The sequence below is a fragment of the Vidua macroura genome, chromosome 5 (assembly GCF_024509145.1).
Source record: "Vidua macroura isolate BioBank_ID:100142 chromosome 5, ASM2450914v1, whole genome shotgun sequence".
In the NCBI taxonomy this organism is placed as follows: Eukaryota; Metazoa; Chordata; class Aves; order Passeriformes; family Viduidae; genus Vidua; species Vidua macroura.
Window position 1 is genome coordinate 51,515,362 of NC_071575.1, and position 26,573 is coordinate 51,541,934.

The 26,573-nt window shown below is 36.3% G+C and overlaps 1 protein-coding gene across 4 annotated transcripts in view; it reads left to right on the forward strand.

The window, feature by feature from the left end:
- The window catches only part of PTPRZ1 (protein tyrosine phosphatase receptor type Z1), a 136,599-nt gene that overhangs the window by 100,043 nt on the left and 9,983 nt on the right, over positions 1-26,573 (forward strand). For 2 of the 4 annotated variants that reach the window (XM_053977903.1, XM_053977907.1), the window contains exons 12-20: positions 1,706-5,267; positions 8,853-8,997; positions 15,986-16,077; positions 19,308-19,393; positions 21,653-21,673; positions 21,839-21,935; positions 23,378-23,460; positions 24,212-24,346; positions 25,645-25,779. In XM_053977903.1, the coding sequence (XP_053833878.1) occupies positions 1,706-5,267; positions 8,853-8,997; positions 15,986-16,077; positions 19,308-19,393; positions 21,653-21,673; positions 21,839-21,935; positions 23,378-23,460; positions 24,212-24,346; positions 25,645-25,779 (4,356 nt within the window). The remainder of the gene's footprint in view (positions 1-1,705; positions 5,268-8,852; positions 8,998-15,985; positions 16,078-19,307; positions 19,394-21,652; positions 21,674-21,838; positions 21,936-23,377; positions 23,461-24,211; positions 24,347-25,644; positions 25,780-26,573) is intronic. The other 2 variants (XM_053977905.1, XM_053977906.1) reach the window with 2 other exon arrangements.

The window sequence follows — 26,573 nt, forward strand, 5'->3', positions numbered from 1 at the left end:
GAACATCAACTGATTTTTACTTGTACCAAGAAAGTTTAAAAGTGTATACAGTGCCTTGCAGAAATAGAAACAAGGGCCTGTCCAGTCCAGCCCAGGTTTGAAGGCAATCAGTCTTGGTGCTGCTGTCCCTACATTTTATATATTTAGTTCTTAGAATGAAATCCAAACCTGAGAGTGACATCTGAGGTACCTTATCTTGTGTGAGTGCATGAGGGGTTCCTGGTTCAAAGAGGAACTGCAGTGTGAAGCCCAGCTCTAACCTAGTGGGTAAAGTCCTTGCTCTGGTGAGACTGGGTGAAAATTCACAACTCCTGTTTGCTAAGCATCTCAGTCAAAAACATACTCAGCAGCTCTTTATCTTGGGCACATTCTTTCAAAAGCTATTGATTTTTTACATTACTCTCCCTGCTGTGCCCCGTTCAATGCGAGATCTATTCAAACAAAACTGTAGTGGAAACAGGAGTTGTTAGATTGATAGCTGTGCCTATCTCCTGTCCACTGGACAGGTTGTTTTCTCTCAGCATTACGCTTTAGAATAACAAACAGTGGCATTTCCACCACATCACCAAGCCAGATCCTTAATATATATATATATATATATATATATATATATAAAAAAAAAAAAACCAAAAACAAAACAAAAAAAAAAAAAAAAAAAAAAAAAAAACACAAAAAAAATATTTTGCAAGAGGCTCTGCTCTGTCTTTTAGGGCTATCTATGTCTGCCTGTCAAATCAGGTCCCTACAGAAACTGAAAGTGTACCTCAATCTAGACAGCAGAGTTGGGCTGGGACAGGTTTGATTCTGGCACAGCACTAGATGGGGACACAGCACAGAACTGCAGAGACTGCTGTGTCTAAGTCAAAACAAAAATGCTTGCTGAGCGAGTTAGGTGCTTTGATGACATATTTTTTGATTTGGTGCAGGGAAAGCTATAGAGGGGATGAAAATATTTGACCTTAGATCCTCAAGCACTGCCTAAATCCTGATTGCATTCAGGCACTTTTTTTTTTTTTTTTTGGATATGTCCTTAAAAGGCAAAATTCTAACACAGATTTTGCACAAAGTATTGTTATTCATCATCATTCATATTCAGAAAACAAAGGGTCATAACAGGACTAGGGGATATGACTCACAACACTTGTGAAACTCTGACAGTCTTGATGAGGATCATGAACTCTTCCATAAAACTCTGACAATTCAGCAGAATTGAGGTCATAAATATATTTTACAAATTCTGTTGTTATTATTACAGTTTACTTACCATCAGGATATTAATGCAAACCTCTAAGGCATTCTGGTAGCAAAACCATTTCTTCATTGTTCTGTATACAATCTATATATTGCATATACAATTGCATTTTATTGGGAAAGAGTTAGAGCCTTCTTAATAAAGTAAATAAATACTGTGAGTGATTTTTGCCTCTCAAACACAATTTAAGTAATGCAATATTGAAGAAGTTGTTGGAATGCAGCATTTTTCTGTTTTTATTGCAAATAAATAATACTTTTCAAGATAAAAGAGGATTCCTCTTCTTGCAGTTAATACTTTAGTTTAAAGACCAACAGTCTTCTCAAGTGTTGTTTTGCTTTACCTCTCTTGATTTATTGATCCAGGAAAATGTATTATTACAGTTTTAGTTTTCATTCATGTTCAGTCTATAAACATTTTTAATTGTCTTCGGCTATGATATTTTTTTCAAAGGATGAAGTTGATGAAAAGGAAACAGAGGTGGATGAAGAAACTGCAGTGGTTCCTAGCACTGACAGTACAATGAACCAGTTGAGGAGAAATTTTCAGGTGATTACATCCAGCTACAGTCAAGAAAAAATGGGAACAAAACCCAGTGAAGCCAAAACAAATAGATACCTAACAAGAGAAGAATTGCATGGTAAGGATAATATTTTCAAAGCAGTTTATTATGCTACTTCTCCACCTATTGGTGAAATTTCTGAAGAGGAAGATCCTTTTCTGGAATCCCAAACAATTACTGGAATTCCTCCTCAACTCACTGACTCCACCAAAGGCAGAGAAGATGAGTTTATATATCTTTCTTCAGGCACCGAGCCAACAAGAATAACCACCACTGACCACAGTGATGATTTCTTATTGTCTCCTTTTAAACCTCATCAGGAATCTGATGACTTTTGGAGTTCAGTTCCTACTACTTCTTCATCGCAGCTGGTTACAGAGGAGGCCTCCCAAGAAGATGCCCTTCCTTCAGGAAGTCCAGATATAAGTGTGCATGATATTCTTTCCCAAGGCTCCATTAAATATGTTTCAGAAGTCATAGCACCCTCAAGCTCCGATGAGCCTCCAAAGCATACCTCTTCCACTGATGGAAATTTATGGTCTCGTAATGCTACAGATCCAACAACTCAATCTATTGATACATCACCTAGTGGGCAATTGTCTCAGACCAGTTACACTGATGCTTATGCAGAGGGATTAAAGCCAACTACAGCGCCCTATTCAAGCAGCCCAGTGGTTTTACAAGACACTTCAGATGCGGATTTAGAATTGCCACATTATTCTACCTTTGCTTTCTCCTCTGCTGAATTATCACCTCACTCTATCTCTTCAAGCTCTGGAGAATATGGTTCTGCTTCTGCTGCCAGTGAGGTACTCTCTCAGACAACTCAGCCAGTCTATAATGGTGAGATACCTCTTCAACCTTCCTACAGTAGTGAAGTGTTTCCTCTAGTCACCCCTTTATTGTTTGACTCTCAGATGCTCGACACTACCCCTGCTACATCAGATAGTGATGTGACCTTGCATGCTACACCTGTATTTCCCAGTGTTGATGTGTCATTTGAACCCACCCTGTCTTCCTATGATGATGTACCTTTGCTTACATTTTCCTCTGCTTCCTCCAGTAGTAAAATGTTTCACCGTTTGTATACAGTTTCTCAAATGTTTCCACAAAGTGCTACTCCAGCTGTTGCAAGCGATAAGGTGTCCCTGCATGCTTCTTTGACGTTGGCAGTGGGTGATCCCTTAATACAGCCAAGCCTTGCTCAATTTGCTGATGTGGTGTCACATCAGACCACTCATGCTGCTTCGGAGACACTGATGTTTGGTCATAATAGAACTCACATATTTTCTCAAGTTGAACCATCCAGCAGTGATTTAAATATGCATGTACTATCTACAATGTCTGAACTTCCTTATGCTTTGTCTGGTAATGTGGGCTCCCTCCAAAGCTTTACTGTTTCCTATGACTCTGCAGAATTTGTGCATGATTCTGTTGATGTATTTCATCAAGATCCTTTATTTAGCAGCTATAACAATGTACTGGTGCATAAACCTTCTTCTGTAATATCACAAGCTGATACTTTGCTGCAGCCTACACGCTCTCTATCTAGTGACACCGATTGGTCTGAAACATACTCTGGTAGTGAGTCCCTTTTGCCTGATACAGATACTTTGACAGTACTTAACGTTTCTTCCTCTGACTTTGTTGATGTGATTCCATATGAATCATCTGGGTTCAGTGATGTTAATAAGATGCTTCAAAAAGGTCATGTTATATATGGAGATGAGAAAGAACTGAAAATTTCCTCCTCTTTAAGTGAAACGGCTTCCAGTGCTGAAAGTAAAGTGATACATGAACTTTCTACATCTGTTTCTAATAATGTTGTAATTGAGCAGAATATGTCTCTGCAAGAAAGCCCACTTCCTGTTTCTAGCACAAAGGGAATCCTTCCAGTCTCTCTTGCTTTTCCCTCTACTAAGATATTTGATCATGATATTAGTAAACTTACAGAAAAGCACCTTTCTGTTCAGCCTTTGCATGTTACAACTCCAGCCTTTGATGACACTTTGCTTAAACCTATGCTTAGTGCAAGCTCAGATCAAGCTCTCCCTGTCCCTGCTTATAGCAAAATGTTATCCTCGACTCAGCTGTACTTTTATGAGACCTCAGCTACATTAAATAACGAAGCATTACTGAAGTCCTCCTTCCAGTCTTCTGGCGATGGCACTCTGCTTAACACAGCTGCAGTTGTGCCTAATGATCCCGTATTGGCTGAAAGCCCAAGGGTTCAAAAAGATAGTTCTACATTTGACCAAATATTGCATCAAATGGCACCAGGTTCTGCTACAACTGAAAGCAAGCTGCATTCTACATCTGCACCTTCTGTTGCTGATATGATGTCAAACACTTTTAGTAAGCCCACAGCATCACTTCAAGGTTTATCTTTTTCTTATGCAAGTGAGAGATACATTTCATCCAGTTTATTTAACAGTGAAGATGTTCAGAAGGTTATGCCTTCATTGTACAGTAGTGATGTTTCATTCCAGCTGACCAGTTTAGAAAATACAAATGCCTTTCCGTCCCAGGCAGGGAATGCTGCAACAACTCTCTTCCTAACAGGTGACACATCATCACATGTAGCTACTCCTACAGACAGCCATCTCTCTTCAAGTGTTTTTGAAAGAATTGAGGTTGACAATGTCTCTTCAAGTGCCACACTTGGTTTTGATCCTGTCCATATGCCTGCAGTTGTTCCTGGTTCTGATGTGTCTGTTCATCACACTCTTCCTTTACCAAATACACTTACTTCAGTTACGGCTGTTCCTTCCAAAAGTGAGATCCCTGTAACTTTGAACAGGTTGCTGGTTCCTTCTAGAGAATCCTCTGGGTTGTCTCCCAGTATCATGTCCAGTACCAATTTGTGGTCTTCTCTAGTTGAGGATGACTATGATGAATATAATGATGGCTTCCCTGTAAGTAACTGCATCTCATGCACTTCCCATAGAGAAGATCAGGATATGGTAGTAGAGGATGAAAATACAGAGGGAAATAATAACAAGGATCAGAGTAACCTAATTATAAGTTCACATTCTGAGAAACCTGAAGAAGAGAAGTTTTCTACTGCTGCATCTGACAGACAGATAAACCATGCCATGGACAGACGTAATTATACATCCATACCAACTTTGACAGCGAATGTGATACCTGAGAAGCACAACAGCCTGAAAATTTTGGAGAGCCACATTCAGAATTCTAGTGTCCAGTTGCAAAACACATCAGAATCTAAGTCTTGGGCTGTTTTGACAAGTGATGAAGAAAGTGGTTCTGGCCAAGGTACCTCAGATAGCCTTAACGATAATGAAACTTCAACAGATTTCAGTTTTCCTGACCATAATGACACTGAAGGGGCAGTTGAAGCAGGTAACTCAGAATTAACTCCTGGATCATCACAATCATCAGCTTCATCTGTTACTAATGATCACTCATCAGTGTTCAACATCTCTGAGGCAGGTTAGTTATGGATAAGTCTAATGAATATTATGGGAAACTGTGAGGGGATACTTTGCTGCCATAGAGAATGAGAAGGTTTATCTACAGATCATAAAGGGAGAACATAACATTGCCAATGGGTGTGATTAAGGAAGCATTGGGGAACAGCGGTTCATACTGAGCTGGCAATGCTACTTCTGGCTACTTAAAACTGCACCTGAAATATTCTTCAGTAAGATGATTGATGCTCTGCTTTTGGATAGATGCATACTGTCAGCAGAAATTGAGTCGTGCAAAATCTGAAACCAGAGTTGTTTCAGTGCTAATTGTTGTTTTTAGTTTTAAAGGTTTGAGAGGGACTTAGGTTCTCTGTTGAGTTCTTTGTACAAAGACAAGTGCTGCCCTTATGGAAATACCACCAGAGGAAATCATGCCTCTGCCAGAGGAAACATGCCTCTGATATTCTCTTTTAAAATTACAGCAGCACTTTTTTGTGTGTGTTTTTGAAGAGGTTGAACAAGGAAGAAGATGCTGGTTTTATTCTGATTCATAAAAACATTCATTTTTATTCTGTGTATGCCACTTTCAGATTTCAGTGAGATGCAGAATTTTTGTACCAGATTTGCGTATTCCCAAAGTAGAGCCAGATTCTCCTCTAGATGTTTATATTTAATGCTATTTTCTTATTTATTCCTCCTAAATTCAGCGAGAGTATTTGCAACCCATGATTCCAAGGATAAAGTCAGAAGTCAAAACTCATAACATATTTCCTTTGTATTTAAAAATGCACTGTGGAAAGTCTGAAGTATTCAGACACATAATTTTCATTCCTTCTTGTGCTAGAGAATTGAAAATCAAAGAATCAAGTAAAAAATGATCTTTGGAAAAAAGCCAAACAACAAACAGGTTGAATTGGTATTTTAGAAAATAAATTGAACTTCTGTCATATACATGCTTCATCTATAGAGGGCAGTAACATTCAGCTAAACCCATTAAGGAATGGAATTCACAAAGAATGAGAAGGTTTCGGGCCAATCCTACAAATAAATACACAGTTGAATTACATAAGGTTATATTTCTCATGAGCAGCAGAATACTAATATGAAAAGGTGGAAAATTGACACTCAATGTATTTGGGGCTAGAACAATGTAAAAAATAGAAAATGAAAATTAAGAGAGAATAAAAAACATTTAAATTACTAAGAGTCCTAATAAGGTAGGTGTTACAAAACTGAATTAATAAGTGAATTAATTCACTGGTAAGTAGTTACCACTTTGTGTAAAATGCATAAAATTCCTTCAAAAATAAGCAAAATAGCATTAATATTTCAAAACCTATGTTATTGATATGAATGAATGTTGCCATAAGATACTAGAGTTTACATAATGGGTGTCATTTGAATTTTTATCAATAGTAACTCAAAAAAGATTATACAGTACTGGAGGAGGAGGAGGAGTACAAAAGACGCAGTTTGTCTTCTAGATATTATTGAAAGACACTCTACAGTATCATTTAATGTTCATTATTTTTTTCCCAACACATGATGCCAAATACTGGCTTTTACTAAGCAGATTATTCAATTTCAGTATTTCTAACATGGTCTCCTGTAAATCAAAGACATATTTGCTTAATTAAATTATAAAGAAATGCAGCAAACACAAAAATTAACCTCTCACCTGAGAACTTATACATTGCAGTGGATTTTGCAGAAATTGGTAAAATGTCTTTTCATTGTGGCCATTACAAAAAAAAATTGTCATTTAAACTTTTGCCAGTCTTGTGGTTGTTGATGCATAATTATGCTTGTTCTGAACTAGGATTTTCTCCATAAGACCTCTATGACTACCCAAACTTTTCAACTTCTGTTGAAAAACTAAGACAAATTAATAGAAAGAAATATGCAGAGGATCCAAACACATCAGTTACTAGAAATCAAAGAAATGTGCTATAGCTGAGACTGCCTTTTCAGCTGCCATCATTGGAGTGATAGCCAAGTAGGCAAGAAACCCTCTGTTACAGGAGAAGCCTGTGCTTCATTCTCCATAGGAGGAGTCCTAATAGAATATGGTCATGAAGTTTGAAGGAGCACTGTCATCACACAGATAGGATTGGATTTTATGCTGTGAATTAATCCAGAGTTGGATAAGCAAGTCTGACTGTTTCAGAGGGATTGTATTGTGAGTTCTCATGCATACACATAGTTTTCCTCTGCAATCAATAGAAAGCACCAATTTAACCTACTCAACAGATACTTGGAGATTTTTCAGAAGCAACTTTGTTCCTTCAATTACTTTACCCATTGAGCTGCAGAATTTAAAGAGAAGTGATTTATATGGGTGTTAAAGAGTATTTTGAATTTAAACCAAGAAGACATCTGCAAAATTAGAGCCTAGACCTTTTTGCATACAAAGTCCTGAAAGCCTCTAAATTCAAGAAAATGGAAGAAAATAGAGCTGCCTGGAAATCTGTACTGTATGAAGCCATTTGTTTTTTGACATCCTATTTAGAGCATGTAATTTGCTATCTTTATTTTTTTTTCCCAGATTCAACTCCATTCCTTCCTCCCTTTGTGTAAAAGCTTTTCGTTCCTGTAGAATTGGTCTCTTGAAATCCCAATGGAGTGCAGATGTTTTCTGTACAGCAAAAATCTGCTCTTATACAGAAAATTCATTGAATTACGACTGTTCGCATAAGCAGAAAACATTCTAGGGGTTTAACTCAAAAAAGCACTAAAGTGTTTATTTCTGCATTTTAACTCAAATAATGCTCACAGTAAACTGCACAAATTGAAATAAGTCAGTTATTTTACATCAAAGTCACAACTTTAAAATACTTACTTCTTGAGGTTGACCAAAGCTAAAAATAAAGTATTGGTGTTGTCCACCATTGTGCTTCCTTCTTTAATAAAATTATAGAATATTTTGTTTTAATCTTCATACAGATTCCTATGTCCAAATATTTCTGTCATCCAACAGTATATGGCTCACTGAAATATGAAACCAGATCAATATCTAAATAATCATTTGATCACCTGTAAAGATGGAGGTGGGAAATTTAATAGTGGCTCCAGTATAGTTGAGAGAGGCAATTGGATTCAAAGGAAGCAGTTTACAGAATGAGCAGTGAATAAAAATACAGAAAGATAAACTGCAATACAGCAAGCACATAAAGACTTTTGCAAGACAATTTTTGTATTAACCTATTAGCCAGAGAAGTGATTTGCATTATATGACTGTCAGTTTAATATCAACTCCAATACACATTCCAATATTATGTATTCAGATTTCTTAACTCATTTGGCTTTCAGCTAATAAAACAGATTAAAATAAAAAACCCTTTCTTCTGAATTTTAACAACAGTCTGCTATTCTTACAAAGAGAAGTCTCCACTGCTGGAAGGCTGAGTCACATAAGCTTGAACACTTTGCTTTACCTTCTATCTGCTTATCTTCTGTAAGCTGGTTTGCAAATGTATAAGCTTTCTGCGGTACATAGTAAGAAATAGAGGTAAGTGATATTGAGTAGGCTCATTATAAGACACATTCACCTGTGCTGTGCATTTCTCAGAATTTAAACTTGGACTGTTTCAATTTTCTCTGACTGCAGAGGCAAGTAATATTAGCCATGAGTCTCGTATTGGTCTAGCTGAGAGTCTGGAATCAGAGAAGAAGACAGTTATACCACTTGTGGTCGTATCAGCCCTGACTTTTATCTGTCTAGTGATTCTTGTGGGTATTCTCATTTACTGGAGGTAAGTCGTATTTTGGTTGATTTTTTCAGTTCTAAAGAGGTATGATTTGAAAAATGGATTGGCATTATTGAGCTGGTTTACAGGAGGGAGACTGGATCTTGTCTTCATATTGCTCAGTGTCATGATGACAAAAGATGACAAAATAAGGTGGTTTCTGTCCAAAATACTCAAATGCAATTTTATTTATTTTTTGCAGAGGGTTTAACCACTGCAAATAGTTCATTCCCATATTGATAGAACTTAGTAAACAATAACTCATGACTGGTGCCTAGAAACAAGGTGACTTAACAGAGCACTGGGAAAAGCAAGAGGGAGAAGAAAAATAAATTTCATGGCGTGGAGCTTTTTACTATCTTTTCAATCCTTTATCCATTAAAAAAGATAGCTATCAATTTAGAATGAGAATCTATTGTACTCAACAGGACTATGTAAATAAGCAATTCATATGGCACTGTAGCAGTGTGCTGACGCTGTGTGGAAGACAGAAAGGGGGTAGTTTAATGATACTATAATAGTATAACTGAACAGTTTGAAGATCATTTACTGAGTAGCTCTTAGGATGCTCTGTGATTAAAAAGTCATTCTACTTTGTGATTCTGACAAACTAAAATTAGCCCTGGACTTTCAAAGCTTTAGTAGATAACTACGGATGTGTTTCATGTGCACATGTGCTCAGGGTTCCTCATGGATGTGTTTCTCTGTGACTTGATAAATTGATAAGCCAGTGAAAAAAAGTAGAAAAGTAGGATAAAGGGAATTGATGGTTATTAGAAGTCATTATAACATAATCAGTAAGAGCAAAAAACTGTGTCCACACTGTGAAATAAAACAGACTAGCTAGCATGGCACAGATCTCTTCCATATAGCTGAAATTACTTCCCTCAGAGAGGATAAAAAGAGTGGCTGCATTCACATTGCTTACTGGGATGGCCTCTGCCCTGTGCTAACCCCAAACTGTGTCAAACATGATGTAAAATACTGCAAGTTGGCCTGAACTAAAAATGTACCAGGAACCTTGTCAGTACATGGCAGTATGTTGCAATGCTCAAGGCTTTGGCACTCTTCCACTGGTTCTAGTTAAAGTCAGTCTTCCTAGGGACATGTCTGCTTAAGCTCTCAAAATCCTTGCACAGCCCTAAGACTTTCTCAACTGTTTAGACTGTCAGGTAGGAAATGCTGCGGTGGGCCAGAAGGGAGAAAAAAGTTGCAAAAACTTCTACTTCAGTGATTGCCAGGAATCTGATCCTGCTTCCCCTGTGCTAACATATAAACTAGCAGCCAGAAACCTTACTCTTACAGGGACTGTACAAAGAATTAGGAAGACAGGCCCAAACATCTTCTTTCAGATGCCTCCAGAGCTTGTTTCTTCTTCCTTCATCCCAAATATCCCTGCTTAATCTAAAATGAAAGAAACTGGTGGAGAACCAATAACTTTGGCCCTTTCCAAACTACTGACTACTGTAATCTCTAGGCTGTGATGTCAGGATTATGCTCACTGACTTTTCTTCTAGTCTCCTGACACTGGTTTTCTGTCAGCCTACCAGGGTGTGTCCCACATGGGGACAGAACTCATTCCATCCCTGAACAGACTAGGCTGGAGAAATTGAGTTCAAGCATCCTTTGTTCCAGGCAAGTGTGCTAGTGAGTCAGACAGTCTTTACCATGATTAAAGACACTTGTTCGATGAACCTTGAGAAAGATTTCTTCTGCTTTTCAAAGTAGTAGTTAATTGCCATACTAATTGCGAAAGTCATTTCTTAGTTTATGCTTAGTTGGATAACTCTATTCTCCATCCCAGGATTTCCAGCTAACCACTTGCATTCTGAGAATCTTTTTCTGTCATTCATGTTATGCAACATGATTGTTCATATTCAACTTCCAAAGGGTTTCATCCCTGATGCTGAACAGTATTTCAAATCTCTTCTATTTGCTAAAGAGGGCCTTGCATTTAAAGACCCAGATTGTACAATGCAGTTCTAGTAATCCTACATGTTACAAGCTTGTTTTTGTCAAATAACATTGTTCATTTTGTATTCTTTCTCTGGGAATGAACAATTCTGTAAAACAGGTCTTTCAAAATGAAACAAAAATCCCGTTAGCAATAATATCTTCTTGCCTTGAATCTAATCTTTTCTGTATTTCTTGTGTACTACAAAATAAAATATGGAGCTCTTTTATTGTTAATCCTCAAAATTCTCTTGGCATTATGATAACACCAGTAACTATTTCTTATTTCAGGGGAATGTCGCATAAAGACTATGCATCATAGATAGGACTTTACGGCCCTCTATCAAAGTTGCCAAAAAACTCACCTCTTTTTAAAGACTGGGAAAAAATCAGATTATTAACTTCATTGCTATGCATGTTTCATTAAGCCTGGAAAATATTAGTAGAAGCTCTGTAAGATTTTTCTAACAGATTTAATTTGTTTTGAAATAATTACTCTTAGATGTTAATGTTTCTTTTAATATTGCACCTTTTTTTTCCCTAATTTGGGCCAATTATTTTCACTTATTAAAGTTCATGAAAATATTTAGGTTTACAAGAAATTATTTCATATTTCTTTTGAAATGGTAGTCCAGAAAAACCATTGGTCTATCTCATCTGGTCACATGAATGAATAATGCTTTGGGTTGTTTCCACTATTAGCTCATTATTTGAATATTCAAAAGGTGTGTTATTTGGCTAAAAACTAAATAATTACCAAGAGCAACAAGTTCCAGTCTCTTGAGGTTAAAGAAAGGCAAAATTATTTATTTCTTCACTTTAATGACTTGTATCAGAAAAATAATTCCATACCATCTGTTGTTTGGGTTTTGGTTTTGGGGTTTTTTTTAATGAAATTGTTAATCAGCACTTGAGGAAATTCCTCAATCTCTTCACTATCTCATTAGGCACAATTTAAATCTTTTTTTTGATAGATATTTACTTCTTTGACAGGGATTAAAACTTCTAATGGCAATATTCTCTAAAGATTGAATAATTACCAGTAGGAAAATACACAATTTTTAACTACTCTGGTTTTGTATATCTTTTTTAATTCAAGCAATTTTCAAGCAATGTCATTTTCCTTTCATCTCTTCAGCATGATTAAGATTACAGTGGAATAAACAAGGAGATTCTTTGCCCTGTTTAGTGGCCTTGCTGTCCAGATAGACTTTTTAAAATAGCTTTAGAGCGAATTTTCTGTCCAAATCTAGAGTCTATCAATTTCTTTCAGTATCTGTCTACTTTCTGAGTTCTTGCAGCAGAGATGTGGCAGGAATACCTGAATGTACTTGCTCTCTTCTTTTCTTGATGGCTTCATTATTACTATTTTGCTTAATTATTCATATTTGTTCAGATCAGCTTTTATAATGTTTATTGTAAGAAGATCTTGGAGAATAGTAACATGTTGACAGTTATCAGTGGGCCTTGTACCATTGAAAATTCTTTTTCAACAATCATATGTGAATTGTAGTAAAAGACCAACTCATGATGACATGAACCACAAACTGCTAATGCACTTCCAGGTCCATTTGCATCTGTAGACATACTGAGTATCAGCTGCCTGTCATGCAGCCTGTTAGACATTTCATGATAGCAACACTTCAGAAATTACCAACCTGATGACAGACAACACCCTGAGTAGTTATTTGAATTTTAAATTGCCTCTATCACCCTATATAATTTGAACCATACCTGTCTGAGAATATTCATTTTTTTAGCCATGATTTGAACTAATGCCTTGAGTCCTGTAATAAGTTTATGGGAAGAGAGTTGAGAACCCTCTCTGCGGATCATTAAACTTGGACATGCAGAAACAGTTAAATCAGATTTAAATATACAGAGGCCACACTCATCCATCCATAAAGGAAAAACTTCTCAACAGTGTGCCATGTCATATATCAAAGTCTTAATAAAATCTGACAATTAAAATTCCACTTGACAAACACATAAAAATTAATTGCACCTATTTAAAAATGGAATAATTGGCATTGATTGAGGATCCACTTATAGATCCTTTGGCTTCACCAGATCTTTAAATTATCTGTACATTTTAAAAAAATCTAGTAAGTGTTTGAGAATACCTACTGGAAGATAATCCTGTGAGCGCAAAAGACACTGAAGTTTTCAGAGAAAGAAGTAATCAGGCCTCTAAGACCATTCTGCATGAGCAGCAGAAGCCCAAATACATCCTCTCACAGGTGCCTCTGAGTCGCAGAGCTCAGCTCCCTTGCCGAGTCCCCGGCAGAGGCACTCCGCACACACGCACAGTCCCATGTGCGCACAGTGCCACGCTCCTGCCAGCCTCAGCACCAACCCCAGCCCAGCTCCGAGCAGTCCCTGCCGCAGGGCAGAAGCCAAGCACACGTTCTCAGCCAAGATCCCGGGGCCCAAATGCTTGAAAATTTATGTCCCCCACAGTCTGAGGCTTAGTCTTGTAGTCTCAAGTAGTTGTCACTGAAGTGTTCATTCAGATCTAGTATCCTTCCTGTCAGACCCAAGTGCTGCTGCTGCTGCTGCTGTACAGATACAGACACTGTAATTAATTCAGCGGTTTAGCACTGCCCCCATATAAAAAGTGTGTGTTTGAACAAGTGCAGTGTCTAAATTACAAATTACAGTTTTAGGTTGGAGATCTAAGTGCTGTGATGAAAGGTGTAAATTAAATAATCAGGTTATTGAGTGATGGGACCTTTGTCTGGAAGTTTGAAATAGTCATCACTTTTTTCATTAACAACAAGTGATAATTAATGATATGTGAGTATTAACATTATGTTTAGTCATGAAGGCTTTCAGTGCTGATGCAGGAGCAGATGGAGTGCCTATTTATGAGTCTTATTACAGGTTAAGTCAACTGCTATGAATTTGTCTCCCAAATGTGCTAAGGGTGTAATTTATTTTCAGCCACAATTAATTTTTAAAGATTAAAAATACGTTGGCTCAGTGAGGGATAATGAGTGTATGGCATAATATGAGGACATTTTAAGTACAGCTTTAGATGTGAAAGTCATGATGCTAATTAAATTCTTTATAGCTCAATCTTTTCTCAAGCAAATAGGTAACAATGTTAGTCCATAAACCTTACATGTGATGGTTGTTCACAAGCAGTAAACATTTGGGGGAAGGACACTTTTTGGGTTTGGAGCTTTAAGATCAGACTGCTTGGCATGTTTGGTTGGTGTAGTTTTTAATAAACACTATACAGCATTCGCTGTGCCCAGCAGACAGGGCCAGACTTTCCAAACTGTTTAATGATTTGAAGACTTGGAGACTTGCCTGTGTCTCACAGATATTTCACACACAATTCTGATACTAACTCTTGAGTTTTATGCTAACATGGAGACAGCCTCTGTCACCTCAGCAGCCACTAACTCTGATGCTAGAGACTCTAAAACTTAGAAGGGTGTTCCCAGGTTCCTCCAGGACGTGTTCTTGGTCTGCATCCAAAATTGCCATTTCTAAGTAAAACCACATACGTAACAGATAGTATTACTCCAAATATCCCATGCAGAGCCAAAGTTTCTCTGTGAACATCACAAATACAAATACGCTTTTAGAGAATTCTAGCTGGACTTCAGATTTCATTGTCATGTGAATTACCAGAACTATTTTGCATGCCTCGTTTTCCTTTTTAGGTATCTGTCTGTTTTTTCTTGTGTTTTAAGAGCATCTGTATTGATAGAAAATTCACAACACATTCCGAGAATTTGGGCATGTTTCCCAGGGGTTTAATTCAAATAAGCTTACCAAAATCTTTATTATCTATATTAATGGTTCTGGAAAGAGTGGCAACAGCCACATATTCCCTATCTATTTCTCAAAGTACCTTCAACATTTATTTCTGTTGAGAACAATTATATGAGGGTTTTTATGACTGCACCGATATAGGAATTATACAGAATTTAAAATAACAGTGATTACACAAAGTAACAAACAATCATACAATAGCTGCAGCCAACAAATTTGAAGAAGCAGAATCTTGTAAATATAAAATGAGATTAATATTTTCATAAGGCATATATTTCTTTTTAAATTTAATGATTAGTGAATAATATTTCAGAGAGATTAACTGACCCAAAGTTAAGATTGTTATTAGATGTCTAATCATATGGAGATTTTTTAATTAAAGAGGCTTTGCAATGCTTACAGCATCAGTTATTCATTCCTTTGAATAGCTTGAGTTCTTAACAGATGCTATTCCTATTATCTTCACATCTGGATTATAGCACAGATACAAATAGCATTGTGAGTCATAGTTAAGGTTGATTCCATTTGTATTCATACTTCAATGTTTTTGCAACAAAGCTGGCATCTCCTGGAGTTAGAAATTCCCCTGTTTCTGTCTGTCAACTTTGGGAAGTCCTCCTTGGTTAAGGTGTCCCTCAGTGTTGCGGTTACATTATGAAAAGTTGTTTATCCCCAGTCACAGTAGTTCTAGAGCCACTGCTTTGGCTGTTACAGGGCATGTTGTCTTTTATTGCATTTCCATGTCTGCAGTAGCATCTACCAGTGAATTACCAGAACTGATCTCAAACATTGCTCCATCTTCAGGCTAACATCATCACATGAAAGGGAACAGTAATTATTTAAGTGAATTTGGATAAGTAAGGAAGACAGTGACATTTTTTGTACTTAGAGTTATGCAGCATCTACAGTAGCTCCTGATGCAGAGTTTCTCTTTCAGCTGTCACTATGTCTGATGTGTGCTCTATCTTCTGCCTCTGGTGTAGGTAAAGATGCATGAACTATGTATTATGCTGAGGTAATGTAGTATCTTCATGTTGTATGCATAATTTGGTGATGTGCTGGGGGAATATTTATATTGTAGCAGTAATATTTGACACTCCATGAAAATTGGTTTTCAAAACCATGTTTTTTCTTTCTGACTCAATAATGCCAGAATTCCAAATCATCTCAGATAATGTTTTGGTAGGGTTTTGTTGGTTTCTTTTTTCTTTCTTTTTTTTTTTTTTCAATTTTTTGTATATTTATTCCTCTCTAGGAAATGTTTTCAGACTGCTCATTTTTATTTAGAAGATAATACATCACCTCGAGTGATTTCTGCTCCCCCAGCTCCAGTCTTCCCAGTCTCAGGTATTTCTGGCAACTGTTCTGTGGATTGGTGTTAACTGTTGGAAGATGCTGCTTTATATGTGTCAATATGAATTCTTCAAATACTGTAACATCTGTAAACCAGAGATTTGTAACCTCTTGTACAAATCTGTGTAAACAGGTACACTTGATATTGGCAGACTTGTGTTATTAATAGTCTCTTCTGTAGGTAACACAGAAGAGAAATATCTTCAGTTTACAGTGTTGCCTCAAGGATACTCTGTGCTTTGTAGCCATTTTAAGTGTAGCCTCCCTAGAGTGGCTGCTCATGTAGCCATCTGAGCTACACTAAATAGCTTTAGAGGATTACACCAGCAGCAGATTCTGTTGTATTTCTGCCTCTAATTGGATTTGTCACCTGTGTGTAGAACATGTCCTATTCTTTTTACCAGCAGGATGAGGATGGGCCTCATCTGTCTGCATTTCACTTGCAATTACAGTGTGTTCTTATACTTACAAATTTTACTGGCATAATTACTATGGTATAGTTATGTAAACCTCTCATTAAAATAATACAGAAGTTCAGAATGTTATTAGCATCTTCTGATTCTATATCCACCACATTTATTTGAAGACTGTTTCCTTTCTTTTCTCAAAGGGTATCACAGGAGTGCATGCAGCCTTCCAGCTTTTTAAGTCTGTGTAGAATGAAATAGATTAATTTAATTCATCTATTTAAACCCAAAATAGACTAATTCTGAAGCAGACCTAAGCCACATTCTCACCTATTAGCCAAGTTTATCTTGTTCCACAAGCGATATTTTTGCAAACTGTGCTATTATACAAGGAGATGTATTTTCATGGAATGACTAAAGGAAGAAAATCAGCCTTTGTGTGAATAACTAGTAAACACAATTAAATAAATCCCAAACTTTGGGTTTCCATTGTAACATTGATGAATTGTAGACACCTTCAAATGCACCTTGTATGGATTGATGCTATTAGGAGATTTATAACCTATTACTAAATGGTTAAAAAGCAGAGCTATGGCTTGATTTCAGAAAACATTATTATATATGAATGTCAAGCAGCAATCATAGGAAAACTCTGCTTTAACTCTCCACCATTAACTGCATTGCACTACAGCTGTATCATTTTCTTACCATTTTTCCTGACCAGCTCACCTCAGGGAGAAAGTGTTTTCCATTTCATAATTGCACTTACAGTTATTCTGAGTGCCTAAAATGCATGTTTTGAAACTGGAGGTTTTCCTTTTGAAATGGTGATATTAAAGAGAAAATTTTTTCTCAGTGACTTTATGGAAAAAGCTGCAAGCACTGAGGAAATAGTTTTATTTTGCATGCAACAGACATCAAGTGACCAGTTGTGGTGTTTTTTCTATTGCACAAATGTGTCAACAGTGTAATTTTACTATTGCATCTAATTACAATATAATACGAGGCAGGAAGAACATTTTGCAACTGCAACTGCTAAGTTTAATTCTTAGGCTGTGACCAAAAGCACACTCCACAGATCTCATTATATATTAAGTTTTATTTCCATAGAATTATATATTAAGTTTTCCTTCCTTTCATTGGCAAAGATCGGAGATCTGCAGTTATTCACAGAAAATGCCATGGCTCTTCACAGCACAATTCAAAGATGCACTTAAGTAGTAACGAATTACAGAGTAGGATTCAGATCCACTATCAAACTCTAAGTAGTTTGAAGTGATACTTGCCATCCAGATATAAAATACATTCCTGGGTTCAGAAGTGATTGAATTAGGAGATTCGCATGGGCAAGGAAACAAAACCTAAGATTTATTTCTCCATTATTGTACTCACTTTTTGGGTCATTTACCTTCCCTTCTGGCTTTGTGTTTGCATACCATTAGGATAAACACTTCATGCCAGGTTTCATCTCCAAAATGTGAAGATTGTATTACATATTTGCTCAGTTTCTCTTAGGCTTGACTGGATAAATTCACTTTTTGTATTCAGATCCAGTCATATAAGTGGGAGACCAGATGGATCTTAGTACAAATCAACAAATTCTTGGTAACTGAAAGTTAAAATTATTAGGTGGGCTAAATGCTGAACATCTGTTGATGTGAATAACAGGTCCTTGTTCAATGTTTCTGACATTTTGTTTACATACAAAATGGTGATGAAATTACAGATTGTGAAATAAAATTATTCTTAAAGCATTAAAGGCTTTAAAAAAACACAAAAAAATTATTCTTCAGAACCAAAATTAAGTGAAATAATGTCATCCTTTAGCAGATAATTAGCAAAAAGATAACTTTGTTTACACAGCATATTTGCAGTAAAGAGAAGATTAAAAGTCCCAAAGGTTTTTTGATGTTATTCCTGAGGCATATTAGACACAAGTGGTTTTTTGTATTTGTCTAAAGTAAAATGGAGATGTTGCATTAATCCTCAAGATTATTTATTCCTTGAGAGTGTAGATGTTTTCTTTGTGGGTAGCCAATAAAAGTCTTAAACATAAATATTTCATTTAAAACTTGAAGTATGAAGCCTGATGTGAAAATCTGTGGCCAGTACTGCCATGGTCAGACATAAGATTATTATCAATAGATAATCACAGAATCACAAGGAGAGCTGGGAGAAAATTCTGTGTGGAAGGTAGTCACTAATGCAGTAAAAGATGAAATTAATTCCTGTTTCTTTTGGAAGGCAATGCAAACATGCAAGTGTCAGTTAATATGAAAATACTGGCATAATGCTGCTTTAATTTAGTAGGTGTGGGACTATGTGGCTCCAAGTTCCAGTGCAACGCTAATCAGCGTGGAGCACCCAGACAATTCTGCCTAATCATTCCTACTTTATCAGTATTATTCAGAGCTGTGCTCTCTCCCTTTGGACATCTTGCAGCAAAGAGCCAATCCTCCTATATCTCCTTGACTTCACAGGGAATTCTGTACATTCTTCTATTTACAGACAAGCTCAGTATCTTGCAGAATCAGCACCTTGACTTGGGGGGCTTACTGACAGAGCAAGACCCAGCAAGGCATTTTCATTATCTTCTTTCCAAATAATAATTTAGAAATGTACAAGTGTTAGGTAAATATTTTAGAAATGTTAATGGCGTCAAAGGTTGTTGTATTTTTTTGGGAGTTGTATATCCAAAGTTCATGCCAAGAATTTTATTTCAGGATGTTTTGTGGATTGCCTACATAAAAACTTAATTATATGTCACTGGCTTTTTATTCTACATAAATATATTTTTTGTCTTTTCCCACCCCTAAGATGATGTTGGAGCAATTCCAATAAAGCATTTTCCCAAACATGTTGCAGATTTACATGCAAGTAATGGTTTTTCTGAAGAATTTGAGGTATGGCTCTATGATGTCATCTTTTTATTAGCATGTACAAATAATATTAAGTTTAAATGCCTGCAAACAAAAATTGGGGCATTACATTCTGACTTGGGCACCAATTTCATGAATGCATGTAAATGTGAGTGTTTTGAGCCCAGTATGGAGTTGATGCATAAAGCCTAGGAAGATTCCTAAAATCAGGAGTGGAATACAAATGGGAATGTTTATTATTGTAAGAAAATACTGAATAACTGTGTGAATAAACTGTGCAAAGGTAGTACAATGTGTATGGTTTATCAGATACAGTGATAGATCTAAAGCTTTTCCAATACTAATGAAAATTGAATTTTGCAGAAGCTACCCACATTTGCTTGTTCCATTTACAGAGAAAATAAAATGGAAGTAATAATGAGTACACGTGGCAAGACTTCTGATTAACATATGGTAGTGAAAGTTTTACAGTTCCTTTCCTAAAGTATATGGTTCATAAGAGGTATTTCAAAATTTTGAAACATATGCTCTAATCATATAATGTTACTATCACCATATGTAATTAATGTTCTTCATTGTTTTTCCCACTCATGTATTGCAATCAATTTAAATACGGATATGTTCTAACTTAATTCACATAAGCATTAAAACCCCCAAATACCTAATTAAAGCTGTGCCATTAGCAATTTTTACAAGAGATTTCTAATAAAATCAGTCAATTGGAATGGAAACAAGTATTTTAGCAGATCTATATTAATGTAAAATAAGATTGCAATATTCCTGTTGCAAAAACAATAATGAAAGTAAAAATTCCAAGTTTTGCATCTTTAGGCTTTGCTTTTGTTTCCCCAGCCAATGTATTGTGATCCAGTGGACCAAAAATTCCATGTTCTTCACACAACCTTCTTCATCAGCATTTCTTCTTCAATTCATTTAACATTCAGAATATCTGTTTGATTGTGGGACCAAATTTGTAAATACTTGTGAATGTCCAGTACATATTCATATATTACACATGAGCATATGCACTGGTGGAACTGGACTCCAGCTTGACTAGCTATTAATAAGAGCAGATGTCGAAGGACTGTATGTAAATACAATGGATACAAAGTTCTTTTAGCATTAGTCAGTACAGCAATACAGAAATCAGATTGTTCATTCTAAATTGATCTTTTCCTATCATTTTACTTTTCCTAATTATGGCAGTGATCTAAAGACCAAATATAGTGCATATCACTGAGCTACAGCTGCACCATCTGAACTTTTTCATGCTAGTTTTAACTATTACAAAAAAATCAGCATCCTCATTGTTTCGTGGAGACCTTTTTTGGCTTTATGGACTAACCCAGAAGTAGTTCAGTTCTTTTCTCTACTGATAGAGAACTTAGAAGATTGGAAAAAACTGAAATATAGTAATTGTCTTTGCAGAGTTAGCATATATTTGAAGAGTACAAGGGTGGTTCCGATTTATTTTTGGGAGGGTAGCAAGGGTTTTTTTATATTACTGCAAAATAACTCATTTAAAATCTAATTTTTAAACTGAAAAGAATTTTTCAAATATGTATTTAAGTAGATTAAGGTGTTTGACATTAAAACAAATTATAAAGAGTGTTGGGAAACACTATTAGTACTTTTAGGGATGGCAATATATTTGCTGTTTAAAAGTGTGGACCTTATAAATGCTTCAGTTTCCTGACAGCTAAAGTAATCAATAAAATGAATGGATTTTGTGAATCTTACAGACTTTGTGCCTGTCTTATCAAGCCTGTCTCTCTTTTTATAAAATTGTTGGCGTCATTGTGAAACCACTGGCAGCCTGAGTGAGGGCTGTAGCTCTGCCTTTCCCCATAGTGCTCTGAGGCTGGCTGAACTGCACACAGTCCTGCTTCAGTGGAGGTTTTGCAGCTGAATGCAAAGAGAGCAAAGGCATTCCCCAGAGAAACTTATGCATTTATAAGGACACATAAAAATTCCAGTGAACTGTTACATATATAGATAATCTGGCTAAAGTCTGTGATGTTGCTCATATGTACAAGCTTTCACTGGCCTAAGGTTTAACATTAAAGATAGGAAAACAGATGCCAGCATTTTAACTGGGAAAATTATCTCTTGTTTCCGTTAGGACCTATGTCAAAATATTCAGTTTTATTGTTATTATGGATATATTGCATGACCACAACTGTTTTTCATATAGTAATCGCAATTTATATAAACACTTATCCATTTGTTCTGTGCTGTGGAATTTGATTTCTTTTACTTTTTTTGCATTCATTCCCTCATTAGACACTGAAAGAGTTTTATCAGGTAAGTAATTATTTCACTGAAATTTTTTTTTAGCAATGAAGTAGTTGTAAAATATCATAGATAATTGGGCATAAGGTTGTGGTTATTTTCATGCTTGCTTATTGTATTTAAAGACATTTTATGTGTCTTAATAGTTACTTATGTGTGACATACTTTTTTTTTCAGGAAATCCAGAGCTGTACTGTAGATCTAGGTATTACATCAGACAGCTCTAATCACCCTGACAACAAGAATAAGAATCGATACATAAACATTGTTGCTTGTAAGTAATGGCATCACTTGTTGTTTTGTGTGAGAAATCATCATAAACAAATACAGATTTATATGTTATTAGTGGGAGCAAAAATACTTCTACACTGAAACCTCCAGCTACTGATCAGCAAAGTGCTCCTTGAAAAGGAGTTAGCATCAGATTTCACATTTCTTCAAGTTAGTCCTCTGACATTCTGCTGCTTTGGTGAGCATGTGTTAGCAAGATATATTTGTGTCTTCTGCAATAACCCAAAGGGAGTTGGGAGATTTCGTTATAATGCCATTAGAAAGCTACAGAAGCTTTGATTGTCAAAATTAATCCATCTTTGATTTAGAATAATGGTGATTTATTGTCTCTATGAGCTTCAAAATCCCTGGATATATTTACTGTCAAATATAAACAAACTTTCTGGTTTTATGTTGTGTTATGCCTGGCAACAACGTAACGCAACAGCTTCATTAGCCAGTACGCTTGTTTGCCTATTGCATCACTCTCTCAGATTTTTCTTCTCTGAGACACATCTATTCAGTTTTGTTAATTTCTTTTTCAAGCTATTTCCTCTGGGTTTTTGATCATTCTGTGTCTCAATACTTTTTTTTTAACTCTGTATACCATTTCAACTTTGTTCTGATTACAAGAAAGCTCTAAATTAAATACATCTTCAGCATTCAGTGTCACTAAAGCTTAATAAAAAAAGTCAGAACAGAGTCAGATGTCAGGCAGAAGACAATGTAAACCAGCAACAAGAAATGCCAATCCCCCTGGCTAAAGATGTCTCTAAAGGGACAAAAACTCAGGGATTTTCCTTTGCCACTGTGTTTTGTACCTCATCATACAAAAGGTGCTAGCCCAGGGGTTGTTTTATTAAAAAGCAGTGCAGAAGGCAGCTTAGGGCAGCTGAAGTAGCAAGAATTGTCCTCTGTAAGTGACTCAAGTGTAGTTCTTACAATCAGTGCAGGCTACAGAACACTTCAGCTCACCCTGATGTAGTTACTGCTGACTCTTCAGATGACCAGCGTTTTCAAAGTCCATTGCTCTTCAGAGTCCACTCTTTTAACTTGGAATTAAAGTTCCTTAACACTGGTGCCTGCTGTCATTTTGAGACGTCCCACTGTGCAGATTTGGTAGTCATGACACAGGACTTATGGAAGATCTATTCACCTTTACAAGCGGCAGCTCGAGGCCATAGGGGAAGTATGTCATAGTGGCTAAAATGACCCCAGGTGCTGCTGTACAGGCCACTAGATTCTGAATCCCTTCAAACTTTGGATTCATTTCTTTATTTTTCTGCAAATTAGAATTTTTAGTTTCATACCTAAGGAGAGGATGTTTGCCTATGTGATTGTTACTCTATTGGTCTTATATATCGTAAAAATGCATTTCATTATTTTTATGAGAAAGAATATAATTCTTACCAAAAATTACTTATTTTCTCCCTTGTTTTACTGCAGATGATCATACTAGGGTTAAATTAGCACAGCTTGCTGAAAAGGATGGAAAACTGACTGATTACATTAATGCCAATTACGTCGATGTAAGTGCCTTTTTCTATCCATTGGCCTATTGATCTGTCAGCCTTTTCTGTAAAAAAATTATGTATGGAGATGCATAGATTTAATTCAAAAAAAGTATCACAATATTACAGATTCTGTTAAAAAATTTTGTGGTCTAAGTTAAGCCTACAAAGTCAAAGCAAAGGTAAAATGCCAATTCTTTCTTGAATCCATCTTGATATTGTAGCAGCTGCAGCTTAACGAGGGGCATTATTGTAGAAAAAATGTCCTGTCATGTCCAAGTCATTTTAGAAGTATATCTCATCTGAGTGGTTAATTCTTCCATCTGAGGTAATCTCATGAGAGGAAGATGTCATTTGGCTCAGAGCCTCACCAAGATACTATTACCAGTTTTCATTACATAATTATTTACATGTGAATGATCAAGATTCATTTTGTAAACTGCTTTTGCAACACATCTCTGTGTGTCTCATAATCACTGTCATGTCAATGTTCTGCCTAAACATGGGCATTTGAACATACATATCCTATTTGTTGGAATGATAAACATTGTCATAACAGTTGTATTCATACAACAGTTGTATTCATGTGGTATCATCTGATACCACAGGGTTTCCGCAATGTCAATAGTTAAAAATTTAAAAGCACTTAAAAGCTTTTCAGAGTCTTTAAAAATAAATACATTAAATGTCATGTACATTTCCCAAACTCCCAAACTCCTTTTGCTCATGGACAGTGATTTAATGTGTCATTTCTTATATTTCAATTTAGGGCTACAACAAGCCAAAAGCCTACATTGCAGCTCAAGGGCCACTAAAATCAACAGCAGAAGATTTCTGGAGAATGATATGGGAACATAATGTGGAAGTTATTGTGATGATAACTAATCTCATTGAGAAAGGAAGGGTATGAGTACTGTTGTCCATTTTTTACTTCTTTGATTTTGGTAGATCTACCTGTAGCAAACTCCTGTCTTTCTTCTTAAAATCTGGTTTAGTCAATTACTGAGCAAAAAGCAATAGTTTGTAGTAGTTGCTTGTACCTGGATTGGCTACAGGAGTATACAGTTGAGGATTTGTAGCATGAAAATAATGAAAATATTCAATAAGTTTTGCAAATACCATGTTCTAACCACAAAGAAAAAAATCTTATACTGAAAAAAAGACTACTTGTATATAATATGAGTGGACAGACTGTGGGCCTTGAGCCCACGTTCTGCTACCAATCTGCTTATCTCCTTGCCATCTTGTACTTTGTCAGGGTTGCCTTGGACCCTGGAAAGAAGAAAAACATAGTTCAACTGAACTTTCCTGGATATTCACTGTCTCCTCCATGTTAACATCCTGCAGTATTCACAGTTCCTTTCCTACTACATGACTAGAGACACGTTTGTCCAGTGACCAAATGAGGTCAAATCCCATCACAGGGTGTGTGTTTCTCTGATTATGTGATGTACCCTGGGGTCACATGAGGACACATTGCATCACACTTGCCACACACTGGCAGCAATGCCTAAAATGAATGCAAATCTTATCATACAACCTATAAAGCACCTGTGTATCTCTTGATACAGACACAGCAATTGCAGATGAGGGCTGACTTGGAGCACCACTTCATTTGCAACACCATGCTGTAAATAAGCACACTTCTAATACCCTTAGAGAAGGCTGTATGACTACCCAACCAAAAGGCTGGACATATCACAGATCTCTCCTGTATATTCTAGCCATACACAGTCTCACTCTTGCCCTTGCTACCACATATAAATATACTCTGCCCATACTATCAACTAATCAGAAGCCACATACAATTCTACTGACTTGGATGTATTCCTATTTTTCCTATAGATCATGTTATTTTCTTTAGTTTTTAGGGTGTCTATAGAATGGAAAATTCCACAATATTAGACCCTTTTAACTCTGATAGTATGATTTAAACCTCTTTTTTTGAATTTTCCAAATAGGAGCATCTTTGCACATCTATCCCTCTATGGCACAAAATAATTGTTATTTGTTCTCCTTCACAGATCATGTCTATTATAAACTGGGTATATTGAAAGTCCCAATACAATTTTGTGCTTTACTCTGCTCTTAAATTTGAACATTTCAGCTTACTAGTTTGACATTTTACAGGTTTGTTTTTTTTTTTTTTTTCTCTATTATTTATAGAGAAATTTTCTAACAGAGAAAATGTCTTTCTAACAGAGAAAATGTGACCAGTACTGGCCTGCGGAAGGTAGTGAAGAATATGGGAACTTCTTGGTTACTCAGAGGAGTGTTCATGTACTTGCCTATTACACTGTGAGGAATTTTACTCTTAGAAACACCAAGATCAAAAAGGTTTGTGGCATCCTAAAAACACAAGTGGGCAAAAGGAAGTGTTAAAAGATGCTCAGAATATTTTTAAGGCAGTTGACAACTCTTTCCTGCTGTATATGTAAAGCTGAGTCCTATAGATCTTAGCCAGCAAGATGCTCATCAACTTCAGTTAATTTGGCCAGATAAACAAACTCAGAAAGCTGTAGGACCATCAGGCAAAAAGCAGTGATCACATTGGAGAGCTGATGTGGACTTTGCCTGCCTGGGTAGCAGGACGATACATTTTCAGAAAGAGAGCAACTTGAAGAAAATATGGTATGAGTTTAATTACCCACCTCAGCTCTCCATTTTCCTTTTTAAAGACAGGTGAATACACACTTTGTTTTATTGTAAGCAGAACCACCATGATCTCAGCTCAGCAGGGTGATGTTAGTTACTTTGAGGAGAATTCTGAAAACTTTATTTATTCCAGCCACATAAATGTCTGAGACATCTAGCCTCTCACCCTCCCTGCATAATTAATACATAACATTCAGCATTTACTATCAATTAATTTATTCTGCCTATTTTAGGAACCAATCTCTGAATGAGATTACCTGCTTTCTAAAAGCATCCCTGCCTCTGAGTTGCCATGGAGGAAGGGAACTTAGAAAAGCAGCCTACACAAGGTTACTTACCTTGTAAATCACTAAAGCTGGGTGAGATGAATCCTACTCGTTCTGTTCACTCAGAGCAGCAGAGTGGCAGGAAGAGCTGGTGACTCTTGAGAGCAGCTGTAATTTGTTACCCTCCAGTGCTCTTAATCTTTCTCTGTG